The sequence below is a fragment of the Oncorhynchus tshawytscha genome, unplaced genomic scaffold, assembly GCF_018296145.1.
Source record: "Oncorhynchus tshawytscha isolate Ot180627B unplaced genomic scaffold, Otsh_v2.0 Un_contig_1829_pilon_pilon, whole genome shotgun sequence".
NCBI lineage: Eukaryota > Metazoa > Chordata > Actinopteri > Salmoniformes > Salmonidae > Oncorhynchus > Oncorhynchus tshawytscha.
In genome coordinates this window covers 30,089-48,398 of record NW_024608688.1, presented here as the reverse complement: position 1 = coordinate 48,398, position 18,310 = coordinate 30,089, and the positions used below count along the sequence as shown (strand labels likewise).

Here is an 18,310-nt window from a genome sequence, read left to right as displayed (position 1 = left end):
ATCCCAAATAAATGACATTATTACGTGTTCCACCACCCATGTTATTTACATTATTAAATGTCCATGTGGGCTCTGCTATGTCTGTAAAACCTCTCGCTCTCTCAAACAGAGAATCAGTGAACATAAACGTTCAACCAGGAGAAACGACAGGGATCATCCAGTAGCAGTACATTTCAATGACCTGAAGCATGATATTTCTACCTTTAGATTTTGTGGCACAGAGAAAGTTAAGATATCAGACAGGGGAGGAGATATAAATAATACTCTGAGTAAAAGAGAATGTTTTGTGATTTTCACCCTCCAGACATTATTTCCTAAAGGTCGTTATGATGAAATGCCTGTCTATGTTAAATCGTGATTTGAACGTGAATTATGCTCCTATTTCAGATGACTCTGATGTTTTTCGTACGATGTACCCAATGATGAATGAAAACGTGCTCGGTAGGTCTATGTCCTCATTGTGGTTTTACAGATGTGTTTAATAGGTCTTATTTACACACTTTATTTCAATATTTATGAAATTGATGTTGTATTTGGTAGCACGTATTAGTATTTCCTTCGCCTCCAACCCCTTTCGATGCTTGGAACGGATGTGGGCGGGGCTAGGTCTACACAAGGGTGCTAATTTAAATGTAAAAAACTCACGAAAGCCATGAGACCGATAAGTAAAGCTTATTAAAGATCAGTGATACTATCCTTCCTTTTCCCTAGAATTTCTATGAGTGAAATATTTACTGTAAAGTTTAATTGTTTATTTCCCTTTTGTATATTATCTACCTCACTTGCTTTGGCAATGTTAACACATGTTTACCATGCCAATAAACCCCTTGAATTGATTTGAATTGAATTGAGAGAGACAGAGAGAGACAGTGAAAGAAACAGTGAAAGACAGAAAGAGAGAGTAAGGAGAGGAGAAAGACAGAAAGAGAGAGTAAGGAGTGGAGAAAGACAGATAGAGAGAGTAAGGAGTGGAGAAAGACAGAAAGAGAGAGTAAGGAGTGGAGAAAGAGAGAGTAAGGAGTGGAGAAAGAGAGAGTAAGGAGTGGAGAGAGAGAAAGAGAGTAAGAGAAAGAGAAAGAGAGAGTAAGGAGAGAAAGAGAGAGTAAGGAGAGAAAGAGAGAAAGAGAGAGTAAGGAGTGGAGAAAGAGAGAGTAAGGAGTGGAGAAAGAGAAAGAGAGAGTAAGGAGTGGAGAAAGAAAGAGAGAGTAAGGAGTGGAGAAAGAGAAAGAGAGAGTAAGGAGTGGAGAAAGACAGAAAGAGAGAGTAAGGAGTGGAGAAAGACAGAAAGAGAGAGTAAGGAGTGGAGAAAGAGAGAGAGTAAGGAGTGGAGAAAGAGAGAAAGAGAGTGGAGAAAGAGTAGAGGAAGAGAGAGAGTAAGGAGAAAGAGAGAGTAAGGAGTGGAGAAAGACAGAAAGAGAGTAAGGAGTGGAGAAAGAGAGAGTAAGAGAGAAAGAAGGAGAAAGACAGAAAAGAGAGAGTAAGGAGTGGAGAAAGACAGAAAGAGAGAGTAAGGAGTGGAGAAAGACAGAAAGAGAGAGTAAGGAGAAAGGAGAAAGAGAAAGAGAGAGTAAGGAGTGGAGAAAGACAGAAGAGAGAGAGTGGAGAAAGACAGAAAGAGAGAAAGAGTGGAGAAAGAGAGAGTAAGGAGAAAGGAGAAAGACAGAAAGAAAGAGAGAGAGTAAGGAGTGGAGAAAGACAGAGTAAGAGAAAGAGAGAGTAAGAGTGGAGAAAGAGAGAGAAGGAGAGAAAGAGAGAGTAAGGAGAGGAGAAAGAGTGAGAGAGAGAGAGAGTAAGGAGTGGAGAAAGACAGAAAGAGAGTAAGGAGAAAGAGAGAGTAAGGAGTGGAGAAAGAGAGAGTAAGGAGTGGAGAAAGACAGAAAGAGAGTAATGAGTGGAGAAAGAAAGAGAGTAAGGAGTGGAGAAAGAGAGAGAGAGTAAGGAGTGGAGAAAGACAGAAAGAGAGAGAAAGAGAGAGTAAGAGTGGAGAAAGACAGAAAGAGAGAGTAAGGAGAGGAGAAAGACAGAAAGAGAGAGTAAGGAGAGAAAGAGAGAGTAAGGAGTGGAGAAAGACAGAAAGAGAGAGTAAGAGTGGAGAAAGAGAGAGTAAGGAGTGGAGAAAGACACAGAGAGAGAGTAAGGAGTGGAGAAAGACACAGAGAGAGAGTAAGGAGTGGAGAAAGAGAGAGTAAGGAGTGGAGAAAGACAGAAAGAGAGAGTAATGAGTGGAGAAAGAGAGAGTAAGGAGTGGAGAAAGAGAGAGTAAAGAGTGGAGAAAGAGAGAAAGAGAGAGTAAGGAGTGGAGAAAGAGAGAAAGAGAGAGTAAGGAGTGGAGAAAGACAGAAAGAGAGAGTAAGGAGTGGAGAAAGAGAGAGTAAGGAGAGGAGAAAGAGAGAGAGTAAGGAGAAAGAGAGAGAAGTAAGGAGAGGAGAAAGAGAGAGTAAGGAGTGGAAAAAGAGAAAGAGAGAGTAAGGAGTGGAGAAGGAGAGAGTAAGGAGTGGAGAAAGACAGAAAGAGAGAGTAAGGAGTGGAGAAAGACAGAAAGAGAGTAAGGAGTGGAGAAAGAGGGTGCAGCTGTCTGCTGGCTCTTTACCTCCCTTTACTTCGTGCCCTTCTCTAGTTAATGTGTGAACAAGTGAGCATGGGGAAAGGTTGGTGTGTGTGTGTGTGTGTGTGTGTGTGTGTGTGTGTGTGTGTGTGTGTGTGTGTGTGTGTTTGTGTGTGTGTATGTGCGTAAATAATGAATGAATCAAATGATTGATGGACCCGTCTATCTGTTTCTTCACCATTCTGTCTCTCTGTCTCTTAGTCCATGAAGTCCCTGTCCTCCTTCCTTCCTTGTACAATAAAAAACGAATGAAAACTCCTACAATGAAAAAAACCTCCTACATTAAAATGTCACTCCACAATAACACAACAATCGACAACTCATAGTACTAATTTAAAATGCACATTGTAAACCCCAATCAATAGAGTTATGTGACACTGTAGACATACACAGTAAAGTAAAAACAAAATCTCCTGGCCAGTACGGGTATCGAACCCGCGACCTTCGCGTTATTAGCACGACGCTCTAACCAACTGAGCTAACCGGCCTTAGATAATGCTCATTCTACGGATAAAGGTGGAAATAACAACACCGTACTAAATAAGAGCTCAAGACATTCCATAACAAATCCATCACCTATTGAGAAATAAACATGGAGAAGAGCCCCCTAAGCAAGCTGGTCCCGGGGCTCTGTTCACAAACGCACCCCACAGGGCTCCAGGACAGCAACACAATTATGTGTGTGGATGAAGCTCTTCATTTGGCATTGGGAAAAACACGAGATGAACTGCTACAAACAAAGACCCATTTTACTGCGAAAGCTAAAGAACACTCCGTAATGTTCACAACGACATCAACTTTGAACTCGCGAAAAGTGGGAGATGCGTTCAAGAAACACTGGCACATTTTATCATCCGACCCATTTTTGCCGGCTGAATGTACAAATCCACCACTTATTGTGAATAGAAGAGGTCGCAATATACGCGATAAATTGGTCCATGCCAACTGCCAATCACAAAAGAAAACCAGCCAGGCTCTTTTACGCCCTCTTCCAAAATGGTAGCTATAAATGCAGAGGATGCGCACAGTGCAACAACATGATAAAGTGTGAATATCTCTGCCACCCACACACAGGAAAACGATCCCAAATAAATGACATTATTACGTGTTCCACCACCCATGTTATTTACATTATTAAATGTCCATGTGGGCTCTGCTATGTCGGTAAAACCTCTCGTTCTCTCGAACAGAGAATCAGTGAACATAAAAGTTCAACCAGGAGAAACGACAGGGATTATCAAGTCGCTGAGAAAGACAGAAAGAGTAAGGAGTGGAGAAAGAGAGAGTAAGGAGTGGAGAAAGAGAGAGTAAGGAGTGGAGAAAGAGAGAGTAAGGAGTGGAGAAAGAGAGAGTAAGGAGTGGAGAGAGAGTAAGGAGTGGAGAAAGAGAGAGTAAGGAGTGGAGAAAGACAGAAAGAGAGAGTAAGGAGTGGAGAAAGAGAGAGTAAGGAGTGGAGAAAGACAGAAAGAGAGAGTAAGGAGTGGAGAAAGAGAGAGTAAGGAGTGGAGAAAGAGAGAGTAAGGAGTGGAGAAAGAGAGAGTAAGGAGTGGAGAAAGAGAGAGTAAGGAGTGGAGAAAGAGAGAGTAAGGAGTGGAGAAAGAGAGAGTAAGGAGTGGAGGAAGAGAGAGTAAGGAGTGGAGAAAGACAGAAAGAGAGAGTAAGGAGTGGAGAAGGAGAGAGTAAGGTGTGGAGAAAGACAGAAAGAGAGAGTAAGGAGTGGAGAAAGAGAGAGTAAGGAGTGGAGAAAGACAGAAAGAGAGAGTAAGGAGTGGAGAAAGAGAGAGTGAGGAGTGGAGAAAGAGGGTGCAGCTTTCTGCTGGCTTTTTACCTCTCTGTACTTAATGTCCTTCTCTAGTTAATGTGTGACCATGTGAGCATGGGGAAATGTAGGTGTGTGTGTGTGTGTGTGTGGACATGTTTAACTCTTATTGTGGAGACCAGAAGTCCCCTCAAAAATAGTAAACAAGAATTTGACCAACTGGGGACATTTTGTTAGTCCCCACGAGGTCAAATGCTATTTAGGGAAAATAGGATTTTGAATGGAGTCCCCACAAGTTTAGCTGATTAAGACTGTGTGTGTTTATGGCACTTGAGTGTTTTGTGTTTCCCTCCCTGAACTTTGAAACCTTTATGAGCCAATCAGCAACTGCTTCCCAGGACAAAACTAGTGTCACCTGCCACCTGTCCAGTAACCAAGGTTATCTGGGCAGGTAACCGTGACAACATAAATAATTCAGAAGGAGAGGGAGCCAGCCGCCTGACGGGAACAGGTGTCCTAGAGGGCTGGGCGCTGAGAGAGAGAGAGAGAGACAGAGCGAGAGAGAGAGAGAGAGAGAGAGAGAGAGAGAGAGAGAGAGAGACAGAGCGAGCGAGAGAGAGAGAGACAGAGAGAGAGAGACAGAGCGAGAGAGAGAGACAGAGAGAGAGACAGAGAGAGAGAGAGAGAGAGAGAGAGAGAGACAGAGACAGAGCGAGAGAGAGAGAGAGAGAGAGAGAGACGGGGGTGAAGGAGAGGCAACGGAGTGACACAGACGAAGAAAGCAGGTTGAGAAAACAAATGTCTAAAAAGAGGGTCTGTGAGAAAAGAGTCAAACGATAAGGAGAGAAAGAAAGCAGGAGTGAGGAGTGAAAAACAGCCCAACGGGGAGAATGGAACGGTTAGGCTAGAGGCCAGAGTCCAGAGTCCAGAGAGAAAAAGAAACTACGAGGGTGAATCAGGGAAAACTCCATTCCGGTCATGGAAGCAGAGCTGGAAGAAGAGGACGGGAGTTTCACTAACATCTCCCTCGCCGATGACAGACCTACAGGTAAGACAAACACACCTTTAATTACAAAGCTAGTAGCTCTGTCCATTCACCTACACACCTGTAGGGGAGAGGGGGGTACGTTGAGCCAAAGGACAAAGTTGAGCCACCCTTGTTTCTAGTTAACCACAGACAGACAGACACACACACACACACACTGTAAAGGCCTCATTCCCCCAGAGAGACAGACACACAGACACACACACACACTGTAAAGGCCTCATTCCCCCAGACAGACAGACACACAGACACACACACACACACACACACACACTGTAACGGCCTCATTCCCCCAGAGAGACAGAAACAAACACAAAGCTACAGAACACAGAGGTACTATAAGGTACAGAACATAGAGGTACTGTAAGCTACAGAACACAGAGGTACTATAAGGTACAGAACATAGAGGTACTATAAGCTACAGAACATAGAGGTACTATAACCTACAGAACATAGAGGTACTATAAGCTACAGAACATAGAGGTACTATAAGGTACAGAACACAGAGGTACTATAAGCTACAGAACATAGAGGTACTATAACCTACAGAACACAGAGGTACTATAAGGTACAGAACACAGAGGTACTATAAGCTACAGAACATAGAGGTACTATAAGGTACAGAACACAGAGGTACTATAAGGTACAGAACACAGAGGTACTATAAGCTACAGAACATAGAGGTACTATAAGGTACAGAACACAGAGGTACTATAAGCTACAGTACAGAACACAGAGGTACTATAAGGTACAGAACATAGAGGTACTATAAGGTACAGAATATAGAGGTACTATAAGCTACAGAACACAGAGGTACTAGAACCTACAGAACATAGAGGTACTATAAGCTACAGAATATAGAGGTACTATAAGGTACAGAACACTGAGGTAATATAAGCTACAGAACACAGAGGTACTATAAGGTACAGAACATAGAGGTACTATAACCTACAGAACACTGAGGTACTATAAGGTACAGAACCTTAGGACTAGAGGTACAGGACCTTAGGACTGGAGGTACTGAACCTTAGGAGTAGAGGTACAGGACCTTAGGACTAGAGGTACAGGACCTTAGGACTGGAGGTACTGAACCTTAGGAGTAGAGGTACAGAACCTTAGGACTAGAGGTACAGAACCTTAGGACTAGAGGTACAGAACCTTAGGACTAGAGGTACAGAACCTCAGGACTAGAGGTACAGGACCTTAGGACTGGAGGTACTGAACCTTAGGAGTAGAGGTACAGAACCTTAGGACTAGAGGTACAGGACCTTAGGACTGGAGGTACTGAACCTTAGGAGTAGAGGTACAGAACCTTAGGACTAGAGGTACAGACTGGGTAGGGTTGGCCAAGCAACAGTCTCACCTGGGTTGATCTTAGCTGCAGACAGAAGGAGACACATAAACCCTTCAAACTGGAGCACAGAGCAGAGAGTAACCAAGCACACTGATCCTGGTGGCTGTGATATGGTGTTGCCAACCGCTGCTGTTCGGCTAGCCTGTGTAGTTCACTACTCAGGGAGTGACCGAGAGACTGTCAGAGCTGCAGTGTGCGTGTGTTTACAGTGTCTGAGGCTGTACTATCGACACAAACAGATACAACCTTTCACAAACAATGTACGCATACAGACGCACACAGTGCTGCCACACCTAATGGGATATCAAATATCCTTCACGTTTTCCCTTCATCAGACTACTAGTCTACCTCTAGTGGAAGGAGCAAGTAGACAAGAAGGAGGGAATGAGGTCATACATGCGTATTGTTTCGGGGCCCCAATAAATGGTGGTGTTATATTTGGCTTCCGGCGGTGTCTCCCCCTGTCGGCCGCGTCGGTTCCTACACCCAGATAATGTGCGGACGTCCCATCGCCGACTGTCATACATGGAAATCCGCAGTGTCGTCCAGCACATAACAACGTTGTCCACACAAAACCCCGGCTAACGTTTTGACACAATATTTTTTTTTTTTTATTATAATCGAAGGGTAAGTGACTGACGTTTCAGAGGCTTGTCGTTGTTGAGAATCGCACGTCAATTATACGGATTTGACATATTTTCTGGGATTTTAGCTGTCTAACTTGCTACTGTAACGAGCATTGTGACTAACTACGACTTAGTTAGGTACACAAACTAACATCATAATATCGCGGTGATTAATGTGACAGCCGGTAGTTAGATACAGGAGTCGTTTTCTTGCTTCTCTGTAAAAGGTGAACATATCGTATGAACCAGCTAGATGGCTAACATTAGATTAGCCTGCTGCTATGCTAACTTACCAGCTGGCTGGGTGTGTTTAGTTACTGTAACAGCTAGAGAGACAGATAGCTGGCTGGGTGTGTTTAGTTACTGTAACAGATAGAGAGACAGATAGCTGGCTGGTCTTGGGTGTGTTTAGTTACTGTAACAGCTAGAGAGACAGATAGCTGGCTGGTCTTGGGTGTGTTTAGTTACTGTAACAGCTAGAGAGACAGATAGCTGGCTGGGGTGTGTTTAGTTACTGTATCAGCTAGAGAGACAGATAGCTGGCTGGGTGTGTTTAGTTACTGTAACAGCTAGAGAGACAGCTAGCTGGCTGGTCTTGGGTGTGTTTAGTTACTGTAACAGCTAGAGAGACAGATAGCTGGCTGGTCTTGGGTGTGTTTAGTTACTGTAACAGCTAGAGAGACAGATAGCTGGCTGGTCTTGGGTGTGTTTAGTTACTGTAACAGCTAGAGAGACAGATAGCTGGCTGGTCTTGGGTGTGTTTAGTTACTGTAACAGCTAGAGAGACAGATAGCTGGCTGGTCTTGGGTGTGTTTAGTTACTGTAACAGCTAGAGAGACAGATAGCTGGCTGGGTGTGTTTAGTTACTGTAACAGCTAGAGAGACAGATAGCTGACTGGGTGTGTTTAGTTACTGTAACAGCTAGAGAGACAGATAGCTGACTGGTCTTGGGTGTGTTTAGTTACTGTAACAGCTAGAGAGACAGATAGCTGGTCTGGGTGTGTTTAGTTACTGTAACAGCTAGAGAGACAGATAGCTGGCTGGTCTTGGGTGTGTTTAGTTACTGTAACAGCTAGAGAGACAGATAGCTGGCTGGTCTTGGGTGTGTTTAGTTACTGTAACAGCTAGAGAGACAGATAGCTGGCTGGTCTTGGGTGTGTTTAGTTACTGTAACAGCTAGAGAGACAGATAGCTGGCTGGTCTTGGGTGTGTTTAGTTACTGTAACAGCTAGAGAGACAGATAGCTGGCTGGTCTTGGGTGTGTTTAGTTACTGTAACAGCTAGAGAGACAGATAGCTGGCTGGTCTTGGGTGTGTTTAGTTACTGTAACAGCTAGAGAGACAGATAGCTGGCTGGTCTTGGGTGTGTTTAGTTACTGTAACAGCTAGAGAGACAGATAGCTGGCTGGTCTTGGGTGTGTTTAGTTACTGTAACAGCTAGAGAGACAGATAGCTGGGTCTTGGGTGTGTTTAGTTACTGTAACAGCTAGAGAGACAGATAGCTGGCTGGTCTTGGGTGTGTTTAGTTACTGTAACAGCTAGAGAGACAGATAGCTGGCTGGTCTTGGGTGTGTTTAGTTACTGTAACAGCTAGAGAGACAGATAGCTGGCTGGGTGTGTTTAGTTACTGTAACAGCTAGAGAGACAGATAGCTGGCTGGTCTTGGGTGTGTTTAGTTACTGTAACAGCTAGAGAGACAGATAGCTGGCTGGTCTTGGGTGTGTTTAGTTACTGTAACAGCTAGAGAGACAGATAGCTGGCTGGGTGTGTTTAGTTACTGTAACAGCTAGAGAGACAGATAGCTGGCTGGTCTTGGGTGTGTTTAGTTACTGTAACAGCTAGAGAGACAGATAGCTGGCTGGTGTGTTTAGTTACTGTATCAGCTAGAGAGACAGATAGCTGGCTTGTGTTTAGTTACTGTAACAGCTAGAGAGACAGATAGCTGGCTGGTCTTGGGTGTGTTTAGTTACTGTAACAGCTAGAGAGACAGATAGCTGGCTGGTCTTGGGTGTGTTTAGTTACTGTAACAGCTAGAGAGACAGATAGCTGGCTGGTCTTGGGTGTGTTTAGTTACTGTAACAGCTAGAGAGACAGATAGCTGGCTGGTCTTGGGTGTGTTTAGTTACTGTAACAGCTAGAGAGACAGATAGCTGGTCTGGGTGTGTTTAGTTACTGTAACAGCTAGAGAGACAGATAGCTGGCTGGTCTTGGGTGTGTTTAGTTACTGTAACAGCTAGAGAGACAGATAGCTGGCTGGTCTTGGGTGTGTTTAGTTACTGTAACAGCTAGAGAGACAGATAGCTGGCTGGTCTTGGGTGTGTTTAGTTACTGTAACAGCTAGAGAGACAGATAGCTGGCTGGTCTTGGGTGTGTTTAGTTACTGTGACAGATAGCTGGCTGGTCTTGGGTGTGTTTAGTTACTGTAACAGCTAGAGAGACAGATAGCTGGCTGGTCTTGGGTGTGTTTAGTTACTGTGACAGATAGAGAGACAGATAGCTGGCTGGTCTTGGGTGTGTTTAGTTACTGTAACAGCTAGAGAGACAGCTAGCTGACTGGTCTTGGGTGTGTTTAGTTACTGTAGCAGCTAGAGGACAGCTAGCTGGCTGGTCTTGGGTGTGTTTAGTTACTGTAGCTACTGTAACAGCTTTAGTTACTGACAGATAGCAGCTGGCTGGTCTTGGGTGTGTTTAGTTACTGTAACAGCTAGAGAGACAGATAGCTGGCTGGTCTTGGGTGTGTTTAGTTACTGTAACAGCTAGAGAGACAGATAGCTGGCTGGTCTTGGGTGTGTTGTTGTTTAGCTACTGTAACAGCTAGAGAGACTGCTAACATCATTTGTCATCTTGGCCTGTTATGTCTTCCTCTGTCTACTTGTTTGGGTATGTAGATGATGGTAGCCAGCTAACATAGTAGTACTGGTGTTCACTTATCTAGCTACCTTTATCCGCGTTGTTTGAGTTACTAGTCCGTTAGGCAGGTCGAGGAGTTACCTGGGGACCGTTAGTTGGAGACCAAGGGCTTTTTGGTTTCGGGACAGATGAGGTCTCTTTGAATGAGATGGCAGTGCGTCACTACAGACCCTGGTTCAGAGGTCTAAGGCACTGTGTCTCAGTGTTAGAGGCGTCACTACAGACCCTGGTTCAGCGGTCTAAGGCACTACAGTGTCTCACGTCACTACAGACCCTGGTTCAGAGGTCAGTGCTCACTACAGACCCTGGTTCAGTGGTCAGGTGTCAGACGGTCAAGGCACTGATCTCAGTGCTGAGTCACTACAGACCCTGGTTCAGCGGTCTGGCAGTAATAGAGCGTAAGGCTGCATCTCAGTGCTAGAGACGTCACTACAGACCCTGGTTCAGTGGTCGAAGGCACTGCATCTCAGTGCTAGAGACGTCACTACAGACCCTGGTTCAGCGGTCGAAGGCACTATATCTCAGTGCTAGAGACGTCACTACAGACCCTGGTTCAGCGGTCGAAGGCACTATATCTCAGTGCTAGAGGCGTCACTACAGACCCTGGTTCAGCGGTCTAAGGCACTGTGTCTCAGTGCTAGAGACGTCACTACAGACCCTGGTTCGATTCCAGGCTGTATCACCACCGGTCGTGATTGGGAGTCCCGTAGGGCGGCACACAATTGTCCCAGCGTCGTTAGGGTTTGGCCGGGGTAGGCCGTCATTGTAAATAATAATTTGTTCCTAACTGACTTACCCAGTTAAATAAAGATGTATAATATAAATCATATGATCTAACTATATGTTTCGCTCACCTTGATGTGTCTACAGGGGACAGAGGAACTGCAGTCCTGCTCACCAAACAGGACAACGAGGACTTCACCATGAACTGTCACATGGATGGTAATGAACAACAACACACCTGTCTGTCTGTCCGTCCGTACGTCTGTCTGTCTGTATGTCTGTCTGTGTTCAGTAATATAGCGTGTGTGTGTGTTCAGTAATAAAATCAAATCAAAATCAAATCAAATTTTTATTTGTCACATACACATGGTTATCAGATGTTAATGCGAGTGTAGCGAAATGCTTGTGCTTCTAGTTCCGACAATGCAGTAATAACCAACAAGTAATCTAACTAACAATTCCAAAACTACTATAGCGTGTGTGTGTGTTTAGTAATATAGCGTGTGTGTGTGTGTTCAGTAATATAGTGTGTGTGTGTGTGTTCAGTAATATAGTGTGTGTGTGTTTGTAATATATTGTGTGTGTGTTCAGTAATATAGTGTGTGTGTGTTCAGTAATATAGTGTGTGTGTGTGTGTTTCAGTAATATAGTGTGTGTGTTCACTAATATAGTGTGTGTTGTGTTTGTCAGGAGACATGGAGAACCAGGTTGAGATGGAGGAGAAGACGAGGCTCATCAACCAGGTGCTGGAGCTACAACACACACTGGAAGGTAACATCTCTCTCTGTTACACATCTCTCTCTGTTACACATCTCTCTCTGTTACACACATCTCTCTCTGTTACACACATCTCTCTCTGTTACACACATCTCTCTCTGTTACACACATCTCTCTCTGTTACACACATCTCTCTCTGTTACACACATCTCTCTCTCTGTTACACACATCTCTCTCTGTTACACACATCTCTCTCTCTGTTACACACATCTCTCTCTGTTACACACATCTCTCTCTGTTACACAGTGGAAGGTGTGTTCATGTCTCCTCTCTCTGTTACACAGTGGAAGGTGTGTTCATGTCTCCTCTCTCTGTTACACAGTGGAAGGTCTCTCTGTTACACACATCTCTCTCTGTTACACAGTGGAAGGTGTGTTCATCTCTCTCTGTTACACAGTGGAAGGTGTGTTCTCTTACACAGTGGAAGGTGTGTTCATCTCCTCTCTGTTACACAGTCTCTCTGTTACACACATCTCTCTCTCTGTTACACAGTCTCTCTGTGTTCATGTCTCTCTCTCTGTTACACAGTGGAAGGTGTGTTCATGTTACACAAGGTGTGTTCATCTCCTCTCTCTGTTACACAGTCTCTCTCTGTTCATGTCTCTCTCTCTCTGTTACACAGTCTCTGTGTTCATGTCTCTTTACACAGTGGAAGGTGTGTTCATGTCTCCTCTCTGTTACACAGTGGAAGGTGTGTTCATCTCTCTCTGTTACACAGTGGAAGGTCTGTCTCTCTGTTACACAGTGGAAGGTGTGTTCATGTCTCTCTCTCTGTTACACAGTGGAAGGTGTGTTCATGTCTCTCTCTGTTACACAGTGGAAGGTGTGTTCATGTCTCCTCTCTCTGTTACACAGTGGAAGGTGTGTTCATGTCTCCTCTCTCTGTTACACAGTGGAAGGTGTGTTCATGTCTCCTCTCTGTTACACAGTGGAAGGTGTGTTCATGTCTCCTCTCTCTGTTACACAGTGGAAGGTGTGTTCATGTCTCCTCTCTCTGTTACACAGTGGAAGGTGTGTTCATGTCTCCTCTCTCTGTTACACAGTGGAAGGTGTGTTCATGTCTCCTCTCTGTTACACAGTGGAAGGTGTGTTCATGTCTCCTCTCTGTTGGACACAGTGGAAGGTGTGTTCATGTCTCTCTCTCTGTTACACAGTGGAAGGTGTGTTCATGTCTCTCCTCTCTCTGTTACACAGTGGAAGGTGTGTTCAAGTGGAAGGTGTGTTCATGTCTCTCCTCTCTCTGTCAGTGAGGCTCCAGTTGTGTTACTCAGATGGAGCTGTGTCTTGTCCTAAATGGAAGGTGTCTCTGTTCTATCTTCAACACAGTTTAGTGTGGAATGGGGGTGTTCATATGTCTCTGTTACACAGTGGAAGGTGTGTTCATGTCTTTGGCATTGATGTTACTAAAACAGTGGAAGGTCTGTTCATGTCTGACAGTGGAAGAGTGTTCATCTCTCTCTCTGTTACACAGTGGAAGGTGGTTCATGTTACACAGGGATGTTACAGTGGGAGCCATCCTCTCTCTGTTACACAGTGGAAGGTGTGTTCATGTCTAGTCTGGGGGAGGAGTATTTGTCATTGTTACACAGTGGAAGGTGTGTTCATCTCTCTGGCTGTTACACAGTGGAAGGTGGTTCATGGGGGAAGGTGTGTTCATTGTGTTACTAAAACTGTCTACGGAGCCATCCTCTCTCTGTTACACAGTGGAAGGTGGTTCATGGGGGAGGAGTATTTGGCATGTTACCATTCTGTCTGGCACGGTGGAATAAGCCATCAGTCTCTCTGTGAGGCACAGTGGAAGGAGCTGGTTGATGTGGAATAAGCTTCAACATGTCTAGTCTGGGGGAGGAGTGTTGACCCATGACCATCCTCTCTTCAGTCTAGTCTGAGGCTTGAATAAGCTAAAACATTCAGTCTCCCTTCTAAAACTGACTCAGATGGATTTAAGGGTCTTGTCCAAAATGGCACCCTATTCCCTATGGGCCCTGGTCAAAAGTAGTGCACTGTGTAGGGAATAGGGTTCTATTTGGGACGTGTTTATATGTACTTTAATACAGCAGTTTGGTGCTGCTAAACATTCAGTCTAGTCTGGCAGGGAGGAGTATTTGTCATTGATGTGGAATAAGCTAAAACATTCAGTCTAGTCTGGCAGGGAGGAGTATTTGTCATTGATGTGGAATAAGCTAAAACATTCAGTCTAGTCTGGCAGGGAGGAGTATTTGGCATTGATGTGGAATAAGCTAAAACATTCAGTCTAGTCTGGCAGGGAGGAGTATTTGGCATTGATGTGGAATAAGCTAAAACATTCAGTCTAGTCTGGCAGGGAGGAGTATTTGGCATTGATGTGGAATAAGCTAAAACATTCAGTCTAGTCTGGCAGGGAGGAGTATTTGGCATTGATGTGGAATAAGCTAAAACATTCAGTCTAGTCTGGCAGGGAGGAGTATTTGGCATTGATGTGGAATAAGCTAAAACATTCAGTCTAGTCTGGCAGGGAGGAGTATTTGGCATTGATGTGGAATAAGCTAAAACATTCAGTCTAGTCTGGCAGGGAGGAGTATTTGGCATTGATGTGGAATAAGCTAAAACATTCAGTCTAGTCTGGCAGGGAGGAGTATTTGGCATTGATGTGGAATAAGCTAAAACATTCAGTCTAGTCTGGCAGGGAGGAGTATTTGTCATTGATGTGGAATAAGCTAAAACATTCAGTCTAGTCTGGCAGGGAGGAGTATTTGGCATTGATGTGGAATAAGCTAAAACATTCAGTCTAGTCTGGCAGGGAGGAGTATTTGGCATTGATGTGGAATAAGCTAAAACATTCAGTCTAGTCTGGCAGGGAGGAGTATTTGTCATTGATGTGGAATAAGCTATCAGGATGTTTCTGGTTCTGTATCGGTGTTTCATCCATCATTACTTAGGCCTCCCTGTCAAACTCTGTTGCACCCAGCCTTAAAAATAATTATCTAGGGGAAACACTGGTCTGTCTAGTTCTAAGTTCCGTACCTCTGTTGTTCCAGACCTGTCAGCACGTGTGGATGCGGTCAAAGAGGAGAACCTGAAGTTGAAGTCGGAGAACCAGGTTCTAGGCCAGTACATCGAGAACCTCATGTCGGCCTCCAGCGTGTTCCAAACCACCGACAACAAGAGCAAACGGAAGTAACCCACGGCGACCAAGGGGAGTTGAGACCACCTACAATAGCCTGGTAGCAGGTCTGTTTGTGCCGACACAAACCGGCATGATGGCACAGACAGACTGGCACTCAGGCTACCTGTAACATCTCCTCTCCCAAATGACAGCAGAGGAGGTAGAAGATGTTTGTGACCACAGTTCTAGGGACAGATATGGGCGTGTTCCAAATGGCAGATTATTTCCTAAGTAGTGCACAGAATGCCATAAGCTGATTAAAAGTAGTGTACTATGTAGTGAATAGGATGCCATAAGCTCTGGTTAAAAGTAGTGTACTATGTAGTGAATAGGATGCCATAAGCTCTGATTAAAAGTAGTGTACTATGTAGTGAATAGGATGCCATAAGCTCTGATTAAAAGTAGTGTACTATGTAGTGAATAGGATGCCATAAGCTCTGGTTAAAAGTAGTGAATAGGATGCCATAAGCTCTGGTTAAAAGTAGTGTACTATGTAGTGAATAGGATGCCATAAGCTCTGGTTAAAAGTAGTGTACTATGTAGTGAATAGGATGCCATGAGCTCTGGTTAAAAGTAGTGTACTATGTAGGGAATAGGATGCCATAAACTCTGATTTAAAAGTAGTGTACTATGTAGGGAATAGGATGCCATGAGCTCTGGTTAAAAGTAGTGTACTATGTAGGGAATAGGATGCCATAAGCTCTGGTGAGAAGTAGTGTACTATGTAGAGTAGTCTGATCCCAGATCTGTGGTTAGGGGGCAACTTCTAATTCCAGACCCCAAAATCCTCCCTCCACTCCAACTACACCCCTAAGAGTCCAGTTTACATTCTTGTTTGACCTCTTTTTACCCTCCTCCTAACATAAAACCCCCCCAACATGATTTAACTGTTTTTATAATTCATCTAATAATACTGTTTTGTGTTGTCATGTCAACGGCATCTCTAATGAGTTATGACATCAGACCTTTTTATTTTGGTGACTGGTTGGATGTGGAAGGAAACTGGACTTGTTGGATATGAATATGGCCAAACTCCTGGCCCCCAAATATGGATCAAACATATTGAATGACATGCCAATGTAATACAATAATATAATAACGCATCCCATCGACTGCTCTCTCTCATCTGATTGGTCAAAAGGTTACTAAGTGTCTGTTTTTTTTAAATTGTTGATCAACACAAAAACATTATGAAATATGATTCTGTATGACGTATTTTTTTTTAAGCAGTCCTACTAAGATACTCCGATGTGTGTTGTCATCTCTGGTATGCTACTCATTCCACCAGGAATGGGATTCGTCACCATGGAGTGCTGTGTGGAGTCAGTAGGGGAAGGAAAAAGCACAGTGAACGTGTAGGAAAGGGAGGATAGAGTGAGGGGAGGCAAGGGGAGGGAGGAAAGGGAGGATAGAGTGAGGGGACGGAGGAAAGGGAGGATGGAGTGAGGGGAGGGAGGAAAGGGAGGATAGAGTGAGGGGAGGGAGGGAGCGGAGGGAGTGAGGAAAGGGAGGGAGGAACGGGAGGATAAAGTGAGGGAGGACAGAAGAGAGCTCTGCTTTTTACAGTTAAGAACCTTGAGTGGTATTGATTAGAACACTCAGGCTGTAGAACACTCCGGAAGGTTCCGTCAGTGCATTAACACAGAGCTGCTGATAAGGAACGTTGTTATTCCTGCTTATGGTAATGGACTGTGGAAGCATGACTGTGCTGTCCTAGGCTGGTCATAGTAATGGACTATGGAAGCATGACTGTGCTGTCCTAGGCTGGTTATAGTAGAGAGAAATAAGGTAGGGGTCCAGCAAGAGATTCTATGAGAGCCTTTATCAGGGATGTGATCAGGACAACAGGTCAGTTTAAATTCTATTTGAATAGAGGACAAAATGGTCAGAAAGGCCTAATTAAAATCAGGAAGAATCACAACACTCAATTGTACGGAGATCGGCGTTTTGAGCAAGAGGTTCTACCAGAGAACCGTTCTATGGTTCTATTGGTTCCAGGTGCTAAAGGAAAAGATTGGGGAATATTGAGATGATTCCACTGCACTTCAATGCATCACGTTATTTATTTCAATTTAAAATTGTATTTTTTATTTTGTATTATGTTAAAAATTATATTGTATGTTCCACTGACTCTTGTTAGTCCCAAATGGCACCATATTCCCTATATAGTGCACGACTTTGGGCCTATAGGGCCCTGGTCAAAAGTAGTCTACTATCTAGGGAACAGAGTGCCAGTTTGGGACATTAAACTTAGTTTTTCCTTCAGGCATGTTGATAACACACACATCCTATGGAACTAACTGCCTGCTGTGTAGAAGTTTAGAGATTCTATGACTATGTTGCCTTTTAACACTTTTGTTTTAATAAAAAAATAAATAATTCTGATGCTTTTGTACGAGTCGGGAGTGTAACTCTGTATCAATATGGAAATGGAGTGAAGGAGACAAGGATAGAATGAAAGGAGACAAGATTAGGATAAAAGGCCTCTTGACATGTGAGATGCATCCTTAGTGAGAGATCTTGATTAGTTTATATAGGTTCTCTAGACGGCAGAGAAGTCTAGTGATTAGAGCGTTGGACTTGCAACCGAATCGAATCCCTGAGCTGACAAGGTACAAATCTGTCGTTCTGCCCCTGAACAAGGCAGTTAACCCACTGTTCCCCTGAACAAGGCAGTTAACCCACTGTTCCCCTGAACAAGGCAGTTAACCCACTGTTCCCCTGAACAAGGCAGTTAACCCACTGTTCCCCTGAACAAGGCAGTTAACCCACTGTTCCCCTGAACAAGGCAGTTAACCCACTGTTCCCCTGAACAGGCAGTTAACCCACTGTTCCCCTGAACAAGGCAGTTAACCCACTGTTCCCAGGCAGTTAACCCACTGTGAACAGGCAGTTAACCCACTGTTCCCCTGAACAAGGCAGTTAACCCACTGTTCCCTGAACAAGGCAGTTAACCCACTGTTCCCCTGAACAAGGCAGTTAACCCACTGTTCCCCTGAACAAGGCAGTTAACCCACTGTTCCCCTGAACAAGGCAGTTAACCCACTGTTCCCCTGAACAAGGCAGTTAACCCACTGTTCCCCTGAACAGGCAGTTAACCCACTGTTCCCCTGAACAAGGCAGTTAACCCACTGTTCCCCTGAACAAGGCAGTTAACCCACTGTTCCCCTGAACAAGGCAGTTAACCCACTGTTCCCCTGAACAAGGCAGTTAACCCACTGTTCCCCTGAACAGGCAGTTAACCCACTGTTCCCCTGAACAGGCAGTTAACCCACTGTTCCCCTGAACAAGGCAGTTAACCCACTGTTCCTGGGCTGTCATTGAAAATAAGAATGTATTCTTAACTGACTTGTCTATTTAAATAAAA

The 18,310-nt window shown here is 44.3% G+C and overlaps 1 protein-coding gene and 1 non-coding gene across 5 annotated transcripts; one reads left to right on the top strand and one right to left on the bottom strand.

Moving 5' to 3' along the window:
* Positions 1-3,019: 3,019 nt before the first annotated feature.
* Positions 3,020-3,093, bottom strand: trnai-aau. Its single transcript has one exon. It is a non-coding gene; the product is annotated as a tRNA-Ile (tRNA).
* A 1,943-nt stretch (positions 3,094-5,036) lies between these two features.
* On the top strand, positions 5,037-14,978 carry scoca (short coiled-coil protein a). 4 transcript variants are annotated; one of them, XM_042313521.1, is made up of 4 exons: positions 5,037-5,412; positions 11,169-11,240; positions 11,715-11,792; positions 14,816-14,978. In XM_042313521.1, exons 1-4 carry the CDS (start codon positions 5,343-5,345, stop codon positions 14,956-14,958), a joined length of 363 nt encoding a protein of 120 aa, XP_042169455.1. In that variant the 5' UTR covers positions 5,037-5,342; the 3' UTR covers positions 14,959-14,978. The 4 variants fall into 4 exon arrangements, with proteins under 4 accessions (XP_042169455.1, XP_042169454.1, XP_042169457.1 ...); XM_042313520.1 differs by having other exon boundaries at positions 11,712-11,792; XM_042313523.1 differs by lacking the exon at positions 5,037-5,412 and adding an exon at positions 7,231-7,390.
* The last annotated feature ends 3,332 nt before the right edge of the window (positions 14,979-18,310 follow it).

Bases quoted from the DNA above. Each gene is read 5' to 3' on its own strand.
- scoca (XM_042313520.1), top strand. From the start codon at position 5,343: ATGGAAGCAGAGCTGGAAGAAGAGGACGGGAGTTTCACTAACATCTCC. The intron at 5,413-11,168 runs GTAAGACAAACA...ATGTGTCTACAG, and splicing joins CGCCGATGACAGACCTACAG to GGGACAGAGGAACTGCAGTC. The intron at 11,793-14,815 runs GTAACATCTCTC...CTGTTGTTCCAG, and splicing joins GCTACAACACACACTGGAAG to ACCTGTCAGCACGTGTGGAT.